A 15117-nucleotide genomic window follows, 5' to 3' on the forward strand; every position below is an offset into this window, starting at 1 on the left:
TCATCATAAAGAATACAGGCTGTTCTGGGGGCAAAAAAGAGGTCCTGCCCAGTACTACAATGGTGTACCAAATAAAGTGATCACATACTGAGTGTATGTGACTGACATATCATGTCACATTGCTAGGAAAAATAATTATGCATTTTGATAATGATTACAGACCATAATTGCTGCAATGTGTGTTGGAATAAATCTTTGTATTCATTAAACACTTATTTCAAAATGGCACCTCATATTTAACTAAATCATGGAGTAATGCTAGGCCATACGCTGTCACCATATAGGAAATCCTTCACTAGAATTCACTCTAAATAATATTATAGGTGTGCAAAGAATTTAGGTTTTATATCTTGCACTTTAGTTCAGCAAAAAATATTAACTACAATAGAGAGAATATTATAACTTATTTAGTACCCCTAGTATTTGGGTACTGGGGCCTGCTTTGGACCACACTGAGGTGTATTGCTGTAATATTGTCATGATAATAAACTATGGCTGGTCTAGAAAATTGATCCTGTTAATACTTATCTAGGTGTTCGCAATATTATTTATTCCAGATTGCGAATTAACACGCCAACTCTGTGGCACGAGGTGGCTATTTTCAAACTAGTGCCAGAAGCAGCCCAACCTTCAGCAGGAAGTTTGGTGAGGGTGTACTGCGCATGTGCGAAACCTCGGTGGAATCCAAGAATGTGTGCGACGCTGTAAAACGGTAAGGAAAAAACACCAATCCTTGAATTTAACTTAACGTTACAATTTTCCGGGGTTTGTGCGACGAATACTGAGCGATGGGCTTTCTCATGAGTGCGAGGGGGTGTTATAAGGGGTAAATACCCCCGGAGTAACGTACCCACCCGTTTTGTACGGGGCAACGCCGCGCGCTGTTGTGAGTGTACGTGCTGCCGCACAGAGAGACGTCATTTTGAGGGGGAGCGAGGAAGGGAAAAGGGGAAGACGGAGGCACGTCGGCGGTTGAGACGAGCTGTGCGTCGTACGTTATAAACTTTTGTTGATGTTACGCTCAGTTGTAGCAGTACTGGCTGCACAAGTGGAAATACACCATAATACCTTATGTGGCTGTATTTGTTCTTGGCTATAATTTATTAGACGGTTGGAGCTAAGCTAGCTAGCTTCCTAGCTGGGAAGATACGACTCTGAAAATAAGAGCTGAAACTCAACTGGGCTTAACATCAATGTCCAATATCCGGCTAAATAAGAGCCTGATAACGTTACATCTTGCGTAATATTAGCTAGCCAGTCAGTAATGTCGGCCATGTGCGACATTTTCCAAATAAGTTTTCGCCTGCAGACCTGCTTCGATTATCTCAATGCACCACGAGTATTGTTTTTATTGCCCTGTTGATGCAGTTTGCTAGCTAAATTAATAACCTGCAGGTTGACTCCTCGAGTTACCCTGTGGGAAATTGCGCCATTTACAGCAGTTTAAATGAGGTTACCCCGTCCAGCATTGCACTCTGCGTCATACTTCGATAATCTTCACTAGCATTTGGCTAGTTATAGGAAACGGATAGAAATGGCTCCTGTAACTTACAATATGGGGTTGTGTCCTGCCAACTGGTAACTTGTCAGATGGCATATCTGCCACCAAAATATGAGGTTACAATTCCGCCCTGACACAAGGAATGTTTCAACTTCTCCCTTCCTGTAACCGGCCACAGACAGACCGGCCACAGAAAAATATACATTGATTTATCCACAACCTCAAACGAACAGCAAAGGCGTCGAAGTGAATGCAGCTGCGCAGGCCTCCCTAGTTTAACCATAGAGGCTAATATCCTTGTCATACGATGGAGCCGTTACGTTGCCTGTTACTTGCCACCTCATTCCCAGCGCTATGCAGTGCCCGACTGGCGCCAACTACACAACATAACACATGCCAAACTAGAACAGGTAATAAATAAGTTGCAGTAATATTATTTTTCCATGCATTGATGGATGCATAACTGTTTTCTGGTTCAACAAAGTCAAGTCAAGGCAAAACACATTCACATTTATTACAGGGGCAGCTTTCAAACTGACTAACTAAAAGGTTAGTTTGTGTTCATAAAGATCAGGACCATTTGCACTGCTCCTCTGCCAAGACCCCTTTTCACGAAGTTATGGAGTAAAAGCAGCTGCTGCTTTAGCCTCAGTGAATATTCCTTTATCTACTGTCAGTTGGACTGTAGTTTTAAAACTCCCAAGCTCAGAGGACCTCCTCACATGAAACCATTCAGCCCTCCAAAATCATATGAACCCAGATATTGGTTTGAACTCATACACTGCTGTCATGTGCGTTCTGTTCTTATTTGTCCATTATTTGCGCTGTAAAACTGAGTTGGAAAAAGTTTGGCAGATGGGGACAATATGTATTGTCAATTCTATGAAAAAACAACTATTTGGCTATTAGAATATGGCTTGTGAAAATTGTTGATAAATGGCTTCCGTGAAAATTGGTGCTCGCTGGAATTTTTCATGTTTACAATTGAAACATAGTGCTCAGCTTGAAAACGGAAGCATTTTAATTTTTAGTTTTGGCGTAGGACACTGGAAAATTGGATTTAATATTAACTTTTGTGGATGCCATCTTAAAAACTACTCTCTCTCTCACACACACACACACACACACACACACACACACACACACACTCATTCGAACTGAGCACATGTTTAAGTTAATCTGTCAAATATTTGCTAAACAAAAAACATTCTATAGCCATTCTTGATAGCTTCAGCAATATTAAATAGCCTAAAATGATTTTAGACTATTACATGTAGTGATCTGGTTCCTAGCTGCGTTTTTGGCATCGAAGTACAGTAATTTATTGAGTTACTTAATTTCCCCCCTGTTTCGCAAGAACAAATCACACTATAATTTAAGGTGTTATTAATGAAATATGTTCTCTAACAGCGGTCCTCAAACTCGGGCCTTGGCCTGTCGGCACCCAAAAGAATAGCAGAGTGGTCTGTAATAGGTCACAGTTTTATAACACGCTGGCAGGGCAGGACTCTGACCTTGGCACTGGTACCAGCCCAGGTTTCTAAAGGTAACCCAGGACAAAGGGCTCAACAGCCTTCTGATACATCATAGCGTCATAGTATCACACTGAAAGGGAAAAGACACAGTATTGTTTTCAAGAACAGCAGTTATACAAGAAACATACCCTCGGATCAGTAGAGTCCTTCTAAACCCTGAATCTCGCCAAAAGTGTTTTTTAATACTTTAATGGGGCTTTGATGAAGGGCAGATGTTAATTGGACTGTATTTCTTGATACCAACACCCATCTCACAAGTACAGCTATTAACATAAGTGAATGGAGTCACTTTGGATAAACTAGTTCTTTGATGACTCGCTCCTGGTCGCTATTCTATTCTATAGTGGCTATGCCCAATGGTTGCAATGATAACGCCTGCACATATCAACCCTATTGTGATAAGTAGAGCAAAACTAAACAGGCAACAGCCATGATTGATTTACCGGTGTTTGAGGCTTGAATAGTTTAGGGCATAGGTAGGCCTAGAATCTGACAATCCTTCCAGAATTTTCTGCAGGTAGCAGTTTGTTCTTCATCATTCGAAGTATGTTTCATGCTGCAGAATGGTGCTGTGCTATATTTATGACAGGCCTGCAGTAACTCAAGTTCAAACTTAAGCCATTTTAAGGACAGAACAGAGCTCTTCTGAGGTGTTGCTAGGTTACGTATACAGTGAATCGACCAAACATAAAAATAGCGGCTTGGTTTTGCCAAGTTAAGAGTTAGACTTATTGTGTCATATTGTCACTCCTTCAAATATCTCATGGCCAATCTCAATGCTAGAACTAACTCTATACTGCAAAATAGGTACCAGGGTAGTTTGCTCATGGTTGAAACACAAATAAATATTATTGGAATTAACCACCATGTCTGCATCATCCAATAATATTGACACTAAAATATGTGTATTTCCCCTTCATAAAATGCATAATTACTGGGGTTATGTGTGAGGTTATAGCCTATATTAAGGTCTGCGTTTCCTGTTTCTCTCTGCCCAGAACGCCCTACGAGGAGTCGATGGCAGACACGGAGGTGACGATGTCCATGGGGGACGTGGTGGTGGTTAACACGACCGGCGAGGACGGTGACCCCAATGATGTCTCCAAGACACAGGTCATCCTGCAGCTCCAGCCAATCACACAGGGGTAAGCCCCTGTAACAGCATGCAATGACACGAGTGAGGTCCTCAATGCAGCAGCATATCAAGACCTTAGGAATATATGGTTCTGACATTTTTTACAAAAATAGATAGTGCCATAAATATGTTGTTAATAGGGCAACTTGCAATGGTGCAATTTGATCAAATGTTGTATATTATAGAGGTAAATTCATAATACTTTTAGGTTGTCTGTTATTTTGGTCTTTGAAGAACTGCCCTGCATTTCAGTTTTGCTGTGTTCGGATGTGAAAGCTTTGAAGCTCAATATCTCAAAACGACTCAGAATGCAGATAGAACCTTACAGTATAATATCTAAGGTCACAATATGAAAAGGATGGTTAATATTTAGGTAGATAATTCTGGCTGTGTATTCGCCTAGACACTGTTATTCCCACATGCTGCAAATACACTGGACTTGATATGTGCACCAGCTTTTTGTATATTAACTGCATTTGTGCTGCCACAGTTACAATACAATTGCAGGTAAGGTCAATGCTATTATTGAGAGAAAGATAGTGAACACACAGATATCCCCCAAGTGCAATTTTTTGGCCTCAGCTCACAGAATGCTTCAACCTGTTGTCTGTACCTTGCAGCAACTATGTTACTCAGTGAAACATTGCTTGTGTTGAGGTAGCTATCTTTATTTAATGATTTACTCTTGTTCCAGTGCTAACTTTGTGCTGTTTATACTGCTTCTCTCATGCAGTCAAATGGCATTCACTCAGGCCTGTTGCAGCAAAATGCCGGTACTTTGGTACCAGCCCAGGTTTATAAAGGTAAACCAGGACAAAGGGCTCAACAGCCTTCTGATACAAAATGTGCTTCAACATTCAAAGTCAAGTGTAGCATCATAGCGTCATAGTATCACACTGTAAGGGAAAAGGCACACAATTTTGTTTCCAAGGACAGCAGTTATACAAGAAACATACCCGGGGATCAGTAGAGTCCTTCTGAACCCTGAATCTCCCCAAAAGTGTTTTTTAATACTTTAATGGGGCTTTGATGAAGGGCAGATGTTAATTGGACTGTATTTCTTGATACCCACACCCATCTCACAGGTGTCAGTCTGTCGTGTTACCCGGCAGGTTTGAATTGTAACAGAAAGGTTTAACCCCCTCTGTAGGATTGGCGAGGACGAGACCAACGCTGCCATCGAGGCTGCGGAAACGCACCATGGTGAGTGGATTTACTAATGCAGTACTACTTACACTGCATCTGTACGCAAATGTGGATACTGTAATGTATGTCTCTTGTCTTTAAACGTTTCCACATTAGTTGGTGGATGCATTAAGTTGGTACTATAATTTTATGTTAGTTTTGACCAATGGTGTTAGGAGGTTGAAGGCAAGACAATGTTTCTAATAGTTCATGTTTTTGTGTGTGCTTGTATGTGGATGTGGATTTGTGCGTGTATGTGTGCGTGTGTGGATGTGTTTTTCCATGTTTGTGTGTGTCTGTGCATGTGTTTGTGTGTGTGTATATGTGTGTGTGTATTTCTGCGTGCATGTGTGTTTTTGTGCGTGCGTGCATGCGTGTGTGTGTGTGTGTGTGTGTGTGTGTGTGTGTGTTTTTTTTGTGTGTGTTTGTGTCCATCCTGACAGAAATGATCGCTGACGGGGAGGAGGTGGAGTTCGGCTACCCCATCACATGCGGCGAGAGCAAAGCAGTGCTGCTCTTCAAGAAGTTTGTCTGCCCCGGAATCAATGTGAAATGTGTAAAGGTACGCCATTTTACTGTTCTCATATAAATACACTACAACCAGACCTCATTTGAAACCAAAACTTCAAAGCACACAGTTCGACAGAAACAGGGCTTTGGTTTCATAACTTGTTATGGAAACAGAGAAACATGAAAATAGATTATTATAGATTAAGTGCTTTAATATAATTTATAATTAGTGTTAGTTTCTCTATTCAATGTAAGATTGGACTCATTTTTAAATTGGGGGAAAAAAGAAAAGAATGTTCTAAAGGTTAATTAGTTTATGTGAAATAGTTTTTGGTGGAGAAAAGAAAGATGGTTAATTAACTCAGAATGGACTCTGATAACCCCTGGGCCTGATAATGCAATAGCAGAGCAATAATAACGAGAAAAGGGAAAAAATATTTTGATGTAATTATGTTTGTAATTGCTGAGCTTTCAGTGTAGCTCCGATTGGCTCAGATCCCAGAGTGACGTCATCCCAATTTCTCACCTGCTGCTCCGGTTCAGATAATTTCAGTTATGTGATTTTTTGTGGGATGCCTGCATCTGAGGCTATGTCTCATTTAGCCTCCACCATTTTGTCAACTGCAGTGACCCTTGTAAAAAAAAAAAAAGACACTCTCGAAAGCCACCATGAATAGAAACCCGGTCTGTTTATACATAGCTCTCCTCCTCGCCCTCCATTAACCCGTCCGGTCTGTCTCCCTCTGCAGTACGACGACCAGCTGATCAGCCCCAAGCAATTTGTGCACCTGGCAGGGAAGGCCACCCTGAAGGACTGGAAGAGGGCCATCCGGCTGGGCGGGGTCATGCTCAGGTAAAAGGGCAGAGGTCATTTGAGGGCAGGTTGGGGTCATGCTCAGGTAAAAGGGCAGAGGTCATTTGAGGGCAGGTCGGGGTCATGCTCAGGTAAAAGGGCTGAGGTCATTTGAGGGCAGGTCAAAAGGACAACCCAGGGCCCGGTCCGCTTGTGTGACAGCTTGTTTACGCAGTGTCAAAGTCTTCTGTACCGTTGTTACGCTACATTGCTATTGTTTCTATTCTATTACTACGCCCAAGCCCCGGTGTAGCCACGTTAAGATCCACACAGCCGTTGGTCCCTTAACCCCGCATTGCTCTATGGGATTGTTCCCTCCCTAGTCTAATCAACTGTAAGTCGCATTGGAAAAAAGCGTCAGCTAAATAACACATTTTATAAATATTCTATTCTATTCTGCGGCTGACAAAAATCCATCCCTTCCCATTTGTACAAAACCTCCCACATCAGACATCTATTACTGTTGTCTGCAATCCACTCCACTTCATAAATAAAATATCTCTCCTTATACAAGTCCAGCTATTAAAATGATGGACGATAAAAGTAGAAAAACTGTCAAGCCTTATTCTTCCTGTCCTCCGAAACAGTCGGAAATAATTAAAATAGTATTTGTCCAGGATTAGTCAGAGGACATCATGAAGTCCCTTCCCACCGGTAATGCCAGGGCAGCCAACTGGGAGAGCTCTGGGAAGATGGAAGTTTGGAGTCATGGGGTCAGTTGTTCTTGGCTGGCTTACACATCCACATTTAACTTACCTATTTATATGGCCGTGGGAAGTTCCTGTTCAAAGGTAGAGTGGCAGCACCTCCCATAGAAATTGCATCTGTTGCTGGCAGCGAGAGTGCATTTTTAAATACTTTGTTGCAGTGCTGTCTTAGTTGGCCCTGTGATATGCTGGACAAAATAATGAATTTATTATGAGTTCTTGGCAATTCACTTAGCCTAAATTACTTAAGTACGTTCAGCTTTCAAGCAAATTAGCAAATAATAATAAGCAAATAATAGATTATTATAAACTGAGGGGTGTCTCCTCCCGCTCGTTTCTACAGGTCGAAGTCCTCCTTAAAATGACCCCGTGTCCGACCTTGATCACATGACATTCTGGCTGTGCGGTAACTTCCTGCCCTCTTGCCCCCCTTAACATGTGTACAGTATCTCACTTCCTCTCTCTTTGTGTTCACAGACAGGTTTTAGTTTGGATTCCTTGAGGTGTGGTTTTGAGGTTCAGTCCTAAGTGTTTTTTTCACAGCAGAAGAAATTGGTTTCAGTGAATTATTTCTCTTTCTCCCTCCCTCTGTCTCGCCTCAATGGCTGCAGAAAAATGATGGACTCGCGCCAGATCGACTTCTACCAGCATGACAAAGTCTGCACCAACACCTGCCGCAGCACCAAGTTCGACCTGCTGATCAGCAACACGCGGCTCCCTCTACAGGGCAGTGAGCCAGCAACGCCCGCCACCCCACAAGGTTAGACCACACCCTAACACCCCGCTAGGTGAGACCACACCCTAACACCCCGCAAGGTGAGACCACACCCTAACACCCCACAATGTGAGACCACACCCTAACACCCCGCAAGGTGAGACCACACCCTAACACCCCGCAAGGTGAGACCACACCCTAACACCCCGCTAGGTGAGACCACATTCTAACACCCCACAATGTGAGACCACACCCTAACACCCCACAATGTGAGACCACACCCTAACACCCCGCAAGGTGAGACCACACCCTAACACCCCGCTAGGTGAGACCACAGTGTACACAGTGTCAGCTGAAACTGTTCAAGACTTTAAAGTGGTCTGTGTGTCTGTGTGTATCAGTTGGGAATGGAGGTCAGGCCATCATCGTGGAGGAGAGACCAGAGGAAGCCATTGCCACGGTGGAGTTCAGCCCCAGGACCATCTCAGTCACAACAGAACCAGAGGGCAAACAGGAGAATGATGAAATCTCTGGTGAGTCTCACCCTTCCCCAGTATACACCCAGTCTACACCCTGCCCCTCTCCCAAATTACACCCAGCCCCTTCCCCAAAGTACACCCTGACTACACTCAGCTCCTCCCAATGCTCATCCTCAGCATGTACCCATTCCCCTGAACCGAACTTTTCGCAAAACTAAACAGGCCTTCTGAACCCTGAATCTCCCCAAAAGTGTTTTTTAATACTTTAATGGGGCTTCGATGGAGGGCCGATGTTAATTGGACTGTATTTCTTGATACCCACTCCCTCTGGGTGCTCTAACAGCTGTGTGATGTGGTCATGTCCGTCTCAGAGGAGACGCTGAACTTCTGGAAGGGCATTGCCGACGTGGGGCTGATGGGGGAGGTGGTGGCCAACATCCGGACGGAGCTGCTGGAGGTGCTGACGGGAGTGCAGCAGCGCTGCGCCGCCCTGCTGGAGCCTGGTGGGTACTGCACGCTGAGACTCATCCCATTCACACAGCCAACCTGTATTCAAAACGCTTCTGTGCATTTACTAACCTGGCCCGGTGTATCGGAACAAATTAAATCATCCCAAAAGTGAAAACCCCCCGCCCATCTGCTCCTCCCTGCACCAGGCAAGTTCAATTGAGCAGTGAAAAGTGCTTACATCCAAAACAAATACTATTTGTACCCAGGTCTGCTCTTATATGACATATTCAGAACTGAAATAATGTAAAAAGTGCAAACATCTTTGTCTCCATTTTCATTTCAGCTTTATTTTGCAGATACTTTAGGGCAAATATCATAGCCGGAAAAGTGTTAGAGTCACAATCAGTTGAGTTATTTGATTGATGGGTTGGCGGAAAGCCTGACGCTGGATACACAGGATTGAAATGAATGCACTGATCTGTGTGACATTTGCAGCAGTACTCAGCAGAATAAGTAGAGTTATTTGGTTGGTGGGTTGACTCAAAGATTGTAGCTGTGGATAGAGGGAAATGAAAAGAATCCACTGATCTGTGCATGACAGATGGAGCTGTACTCAGCGGAATAAGCCGTTTTTTGGTTGGCTGGAGGATTGTAGCTGGATAGGCTGAAATGGAGTGAGTGCGCTGATGTGTGTTTGACAGACATAGCGGTCCTCAGCAGCCTGGGGCAGGTGTTCGGCCTTCTGGACTCTGTGAAACGGGTCCTGGACAGCCACCGCTGCCAAACGGACCCCAGCCAGGAGCAGGTCCTCAGCACGCTGACCGGTGGGTCAAATGGCATACACATGCGCACTCATACACATACTCACACACACACACATACTCACACACACATACACACACACATACTCACACTCACTCACACACACACATACTCACACATACATACTCACACACATACTCACACACACACACATACTCACACATACATACTCACACACATACTCACACATACATACACACACACATACTCACACACATACTCACACATACATACACACACACACATACTCACACATACATACACATACTCACACACACATACACACACACATACTCACACACACACACATACTCACGCATACATACACATACTCACACACACACACACACACGCACGCACACATATACATACATGCAGTACACACACACACACACACAGACGCACACATATGCACATACAGGCCAAACACACACACATACACACACCCACACACACTGCGGCTTTATATAGTAGCACTATCTCTTGTAACAGCGGATATGTCTGATATCCCAGTTCAGTACTTGGGTGAAGTTGACCTCTGACCTCCGTATGCCCCTCCCCTCCTCCCAGGGCTGGACCAGCAGTTGGAGGAGCAGAAGAAGCAGGCGCGCGATTGGCGGGCTCGCTCTCGGGTGCTGCACAACATGTCGTTCCCGGCCGTGCCCCCCTCCAAGCCCCCCCCCAAACGGCCGCGGCTGCAGCGGCCCGCCTCGGCCAGCGTCCTGAGCGTCTCCGCCTCGGGGCAGCAGAACCAGCTGGCCCAGCAGTTCACCGTCCTCTCCCCCATCACCCTCTCCCCCGTGGGCCAGCCCTTCACCATGACCGGCCTGCCCGTGGGCTCTCTGACCTCGCAGCCCAACACGGTCACCCTCCACACACTCCCCGCCGGCTCCCAGCTCTTCACCCGCTACGCCTCCACCCCCGCCGGCAAGGCCGACACCATCGCCCTGCACCCGGCCTCCAGCCTGACTCTGCTCAGCGCGGCCGCGGTGCAGGACTCCGGACAGCTGGGGGCGATAATGAGCCCGGTGGAACTGGTGCACCTGGCCCAGGAGGAGGCGGGGGGGCAGGAGGTGGGGGAGGCGGGGGCCCAGCCAGACGACGGGGAGGTGGTGGAAGGAGCGCTCCTGGTGCAGGAGGTGAAGGAGGAGGAGGAGGAGGTAGAAGAGACGGAGGCGGAGGACGAAGGCCAGATACACACTACGGTCATTGAGATCGACCCGGCCCCGGGGGACCACTCGGGCCGGGTGGTGGGGCTGCAGATAGGGGAGGGCGGAGGGGTGGTGGAGGTGGTGGGCGAGGGGGAGGACGGCAGCGTGGTGGTCCAGGGGGAGATGGAGGTGGTGGGGGAGGGCGAGGGCACGAGTCTGGCGGTGCACGGGGAGGTGGAGGAGGTGCAGATGGATCCGCAGGGGCAGCTGCACGACGTGCAGATCGTGGTCATCGAGGAGGAGGCGCAGGAGGAGGCCAAGTGAAGCCCCGCTCGCCCGGGGGGCGTCATGCTACTCAAAGAAATGCATCCTCCTTTTCTCCGCTCGTCTCCTTCTCCGGGCTGGAAGTACTAGGGGAGCCCAGTGAGTAAAAGACTGAATCTAGACTGATCTAGACGTCTAGAGGAGTGGAAATCTGGAACCGAGAGACGTTTTCACACAGTCAGACTAATTCAGCCCCAATTTCTCATTAGATTCCCCTGGATACAGCCTGGTTACATCCTAGTCCACTAGAAACCTTTACTTTTCAACCAAATATAGCCGGGCTTTCTCCTGGCTGGATATGTAGGTGTAGAGTCGTCTAGACTTATCTAGACGTTCAGATCTTTTGCTCTCTGGGAGGAGACGAGTGGAGGAAAGGATAGGAGGATGCGTTTGTAGAGTTTTGGGACGCAGCCTGAAATGGTGGAACTATGACACTCTGTCACACGGACTCGATCTGACCAATAAGAGCTACGATATGAGTCAGGTGCTGCGCTTTTCATTTCTTCAGTTCTGAGAGCTGCAGGAACTGCACCAGGTCGGCCGCGGACTTTTTTTTGCGAATATCTCCTTTTGCGCTACCCTTTTGTAAGTGAGACTGGAGCATAATTATTATTATAATTATATTTTTTTGTACTCTGAAGGACACGGTATGTTGGTGGTGCCACAGAATGGGTCCCACCCTTTGCGTAGAGCCAAGTTGTTTGCGTTCAGCCACGCCTCGTTTCGGAAAGAGGGCTACCATATTCCATTCACCTGTAATACGCATCTTCAGGTGTCATTATTTATTTTGAAAAAGCTGTTGTTCATTTCATTTTGACCTTCATTTTTTTCCCCCAAACTGGATAAATACTCCTGACCTCTGAAGATCTAAATGGGGGAAGTCATGATTTTTTTCTGTAAAAAGCCCTTGTTATTTTGTAAATAGACTCGGGGTTTATTTTATTTACCGTTAGAAATTAACCTTTTTTTTTTTTTTTTTTTTTTTTCACTTTATATACTAACAGTGTTACTCATGGTACTGTGTTCTGAGGCTGTAGTAAGACATTGATTGTGAGAGAATTGCACTTGGTTATATATTTCTAGCAGATTTTACAGGAGTCTGAATAGGAGACAGGCTCTATGTTATTTGCCTTTAACGTTTCTACTGAAGACTGACAATGAAAATGTGACCCAAAGCTTAAAGGTACGGCAGTGCATTACTGCCATAGTGAAGGACTATTTTCCACCCAGTATCCTGCTATAATGAGGGGTTTTTCTCATTATAATGAGAAACTCAGGAAATAAAAAAATAAGAAATAACAAGGTGATATAGGCTACTGTTGTGAAGGGAGGGCAACAGGTTGATTACACATGAAAAGGTGCAGTTTATTGACATAACTGGGTCATATTGTACCGCCCTAGCATGCTCCCAGGATTCCAGAGGCCTATTGTCACATTGAAATGATAATTATGATAGTTCTTGGTATTAATGCACACAGCATATCGAAAATGATTCACATAATTTGTGCAAGGACTGCCTATAAATCACAGGGTCTGGCTACTTCTAAATAGCCCCATACGGCTCAGAATATTACTGCATAATTATTACAGTAATAATATAGTGCTCTAGTATAGCAGAATCTCACTGTTTCTGTCCAAGACTTGATTTTCAGCGAACAAATTTTGTGTATAATTTTCGTTCTTTTCTCATTACATGCCGGTATGTCGTTGTAGCGAGAAAAGGATGTCGTTTTATCAAGAAAAGTTTTGTTATAATGATTATAAAATACTGAGCGGGAAATATTTTTTCACTGTGGGGGGCAATGCTCTGTCGTACGAAGGAGTTGATCTGTAATTTGGTATGTTGTAGATTGTGTGTGAAACATTTTCACAACTGAGAATAAATGCTTCCCTCATTTAACTCTGGGCTAACTGTGTTCTGTGGTGGAAGATTTGAACCGTCTCTTCCCAGGTATCTTGGCAGTTTCACACACGTTTCATACAGCCTATCAAAGTACAGCTTCCTGCTGGAGTTCGCCTGATACTTTTCTGTCTCTTCCACTTTATTACTGTGGACCAAAAACGATCACAAGAGCGCCGTCCTCCCCTTCGGTCTAGAAGGTTCCGTGCCTTCCCGGCTGGCGCTCGAGGCGAACGCACACTGTTATCTTTCTACGAATTCAGCAGTCATAAAAGCTGCAGCTCTGGTGGCACAGTGGGCAGATGCACCTGTATTTTTTTGATGAAAAAAATAAAATGAAATCGATTTTGTGTCACTAGACATTGCCCTCGAGGACTGACTTTGGATAGTCCTCTGATTCTTCTACGTAGTGGAGGGGTTTTTGATGGGAGTTGTGTCGGTATAGGTCTTGGATTAGCAGGTTGTGGGTGGTACTAACACTGGTGTCTTCATAAGCATGTAATCGAGCTGAAACTAATATTGTGAGGTAAGGAATGAACCACACCACAGATTGAGGTGTATTTATGATGATGCACCCCCATGCCCCCCCCCCCCCCCTTCTGAATGCTACAGCTTCAACAAAAGTAGACCAGCGATGTGGGGGAGGAACAAATTCTGCTCCCAAAACCTTTTTTGGCTGCAATTAAAAGGAGTGATTTTGTCAACCTTTTGCTGTCTTCACCATTGTCTGCATGTAATTTTTACTGCGCTCAGTGAAATGGCTGTTTAACCAGTGCAGTGGGATGTATGTTGTATGTGTGGGAAGCTGGTGGTTGAAAAAGTGGCAGCTTTCTGTGAGTTTATTATGTGAGTCATTGCAGGAAATGTGTCCTTACACAATACAGGGTTTTCACCATCAAGGCCACTTCTGCCACGGTTTTTCAAGGGGCAGCGTGTAGCCTAGTGGCTGAGGTGCCTGACTGGGACCCGGAAGGTTGGTGGTTCAAGCCCCAGTGTAGCCACGATAAGATCTGCACAGCTGCTTGACTCTTGAGCAATGTCCTTAACCCCACATTGCTCCAGAGAGGATTGTCCCCTGCTTAGTCTATTCGACTGTAAGTTGCTTTGGATAAATTGCACTAGCTAATTAACTAGTGTTTTGACAATGGAAGTGAAAAAATTGTGGTAATCTGAAGTGTGGGGACACTGGTGCTCCCGGGCCTATTGAGTCAAAGTGTGTTTAGGCAAACTGGATCACCCCTGCACCTGCTGCTCCACGTCCTCCTATCAGAGCAGCAGGGTGCCACATCCTCCAATCACGGAGCAGCAGGGTGCCGCGTCCTCCAATCACGGAGCGGCAGCAGTAACTCCCACCCTGACTTCCGCGTTGCGTACGACCTATGACCTGCTACCGAACACAGCCGCGCGCTGGGGCCTACGTCTCAGAGGCTTGTTACTGCAGCATCCGCACTGAGAGAGGAAGCACAGGAAAGCAGTCTAATTACCGGCTGCAGAATCCATATCTTCATTACAAAATGTTGGCCTACAGCATCGTGCCCCTGTGTAGAGGTGTGGTGACTGATCTCAGGTGACTTTGGAGTGTCTACATGGGGAAACCGAGCGCTGTTTATTCCACATTAATTTCAACGATTTATTGACATAGCCCGGGCTAATGAAGGTAGTAATTCAACATTGGTGTCCGTTTACAAAGATTTGGGGGAATTGCCAATGCAGAGGCTCTAATTAATGAAGGGTGGGGTATAAGGCTTAGAGGTTCTGGCCATGACTCAGCATGTGAAGATGTTTAGAATAAATAGTGCAAGATCCCTGATCCTTATGGTGTAAGGGTAGAAAGGGAAGGCTACCCCCCC

At 45.5% G+C, this 15117-nt stretch overlaps 1 protein-coding gene across 1 annotated transcript; it reads left to right on the forward strand.

Moving 5' to 3' along the window:
• Positions 1–627: 627 nt before the first annotated feature.
• gmeb1 (glucocorticoid modulatory element binding protein 1) lies at positions 628–13625 on the forward strand. The gene is made up of 10 exons (XM_061256024.1): positions 628–712; positions 4035–4181; positions 5322–5374; positions 5800–5918; positions 6616–6719; positions 8038–8186; positions 8543–8674; positions 8992–9123; positions 9772–9894; positions 10463–13625. Exons 1-10 carry the CDS (start codon positions 663–665, stop codon positions 11365–11367), a joined length of 1914 nt encoding a protein of 637 aa, XP_061112008.1. The 5' UTR covers positions 628–662; the 3' UTR covers positions 11368–13625.
• Positions 13626–15117: the final 1492 nt, after the last annotated feature.

Source organism: Conger conger, chromosome 9, assembly GCF_963514075.1.
Source record: "Conger conger chromosome 9, fConCon1.1, whole genome shotgun sequence".
Lineage (NCBI taxonomy): Eukaryota > Metazoa > Chordata > Actinopteri > Anguilliformes > Congridae > Conger > Conger conger.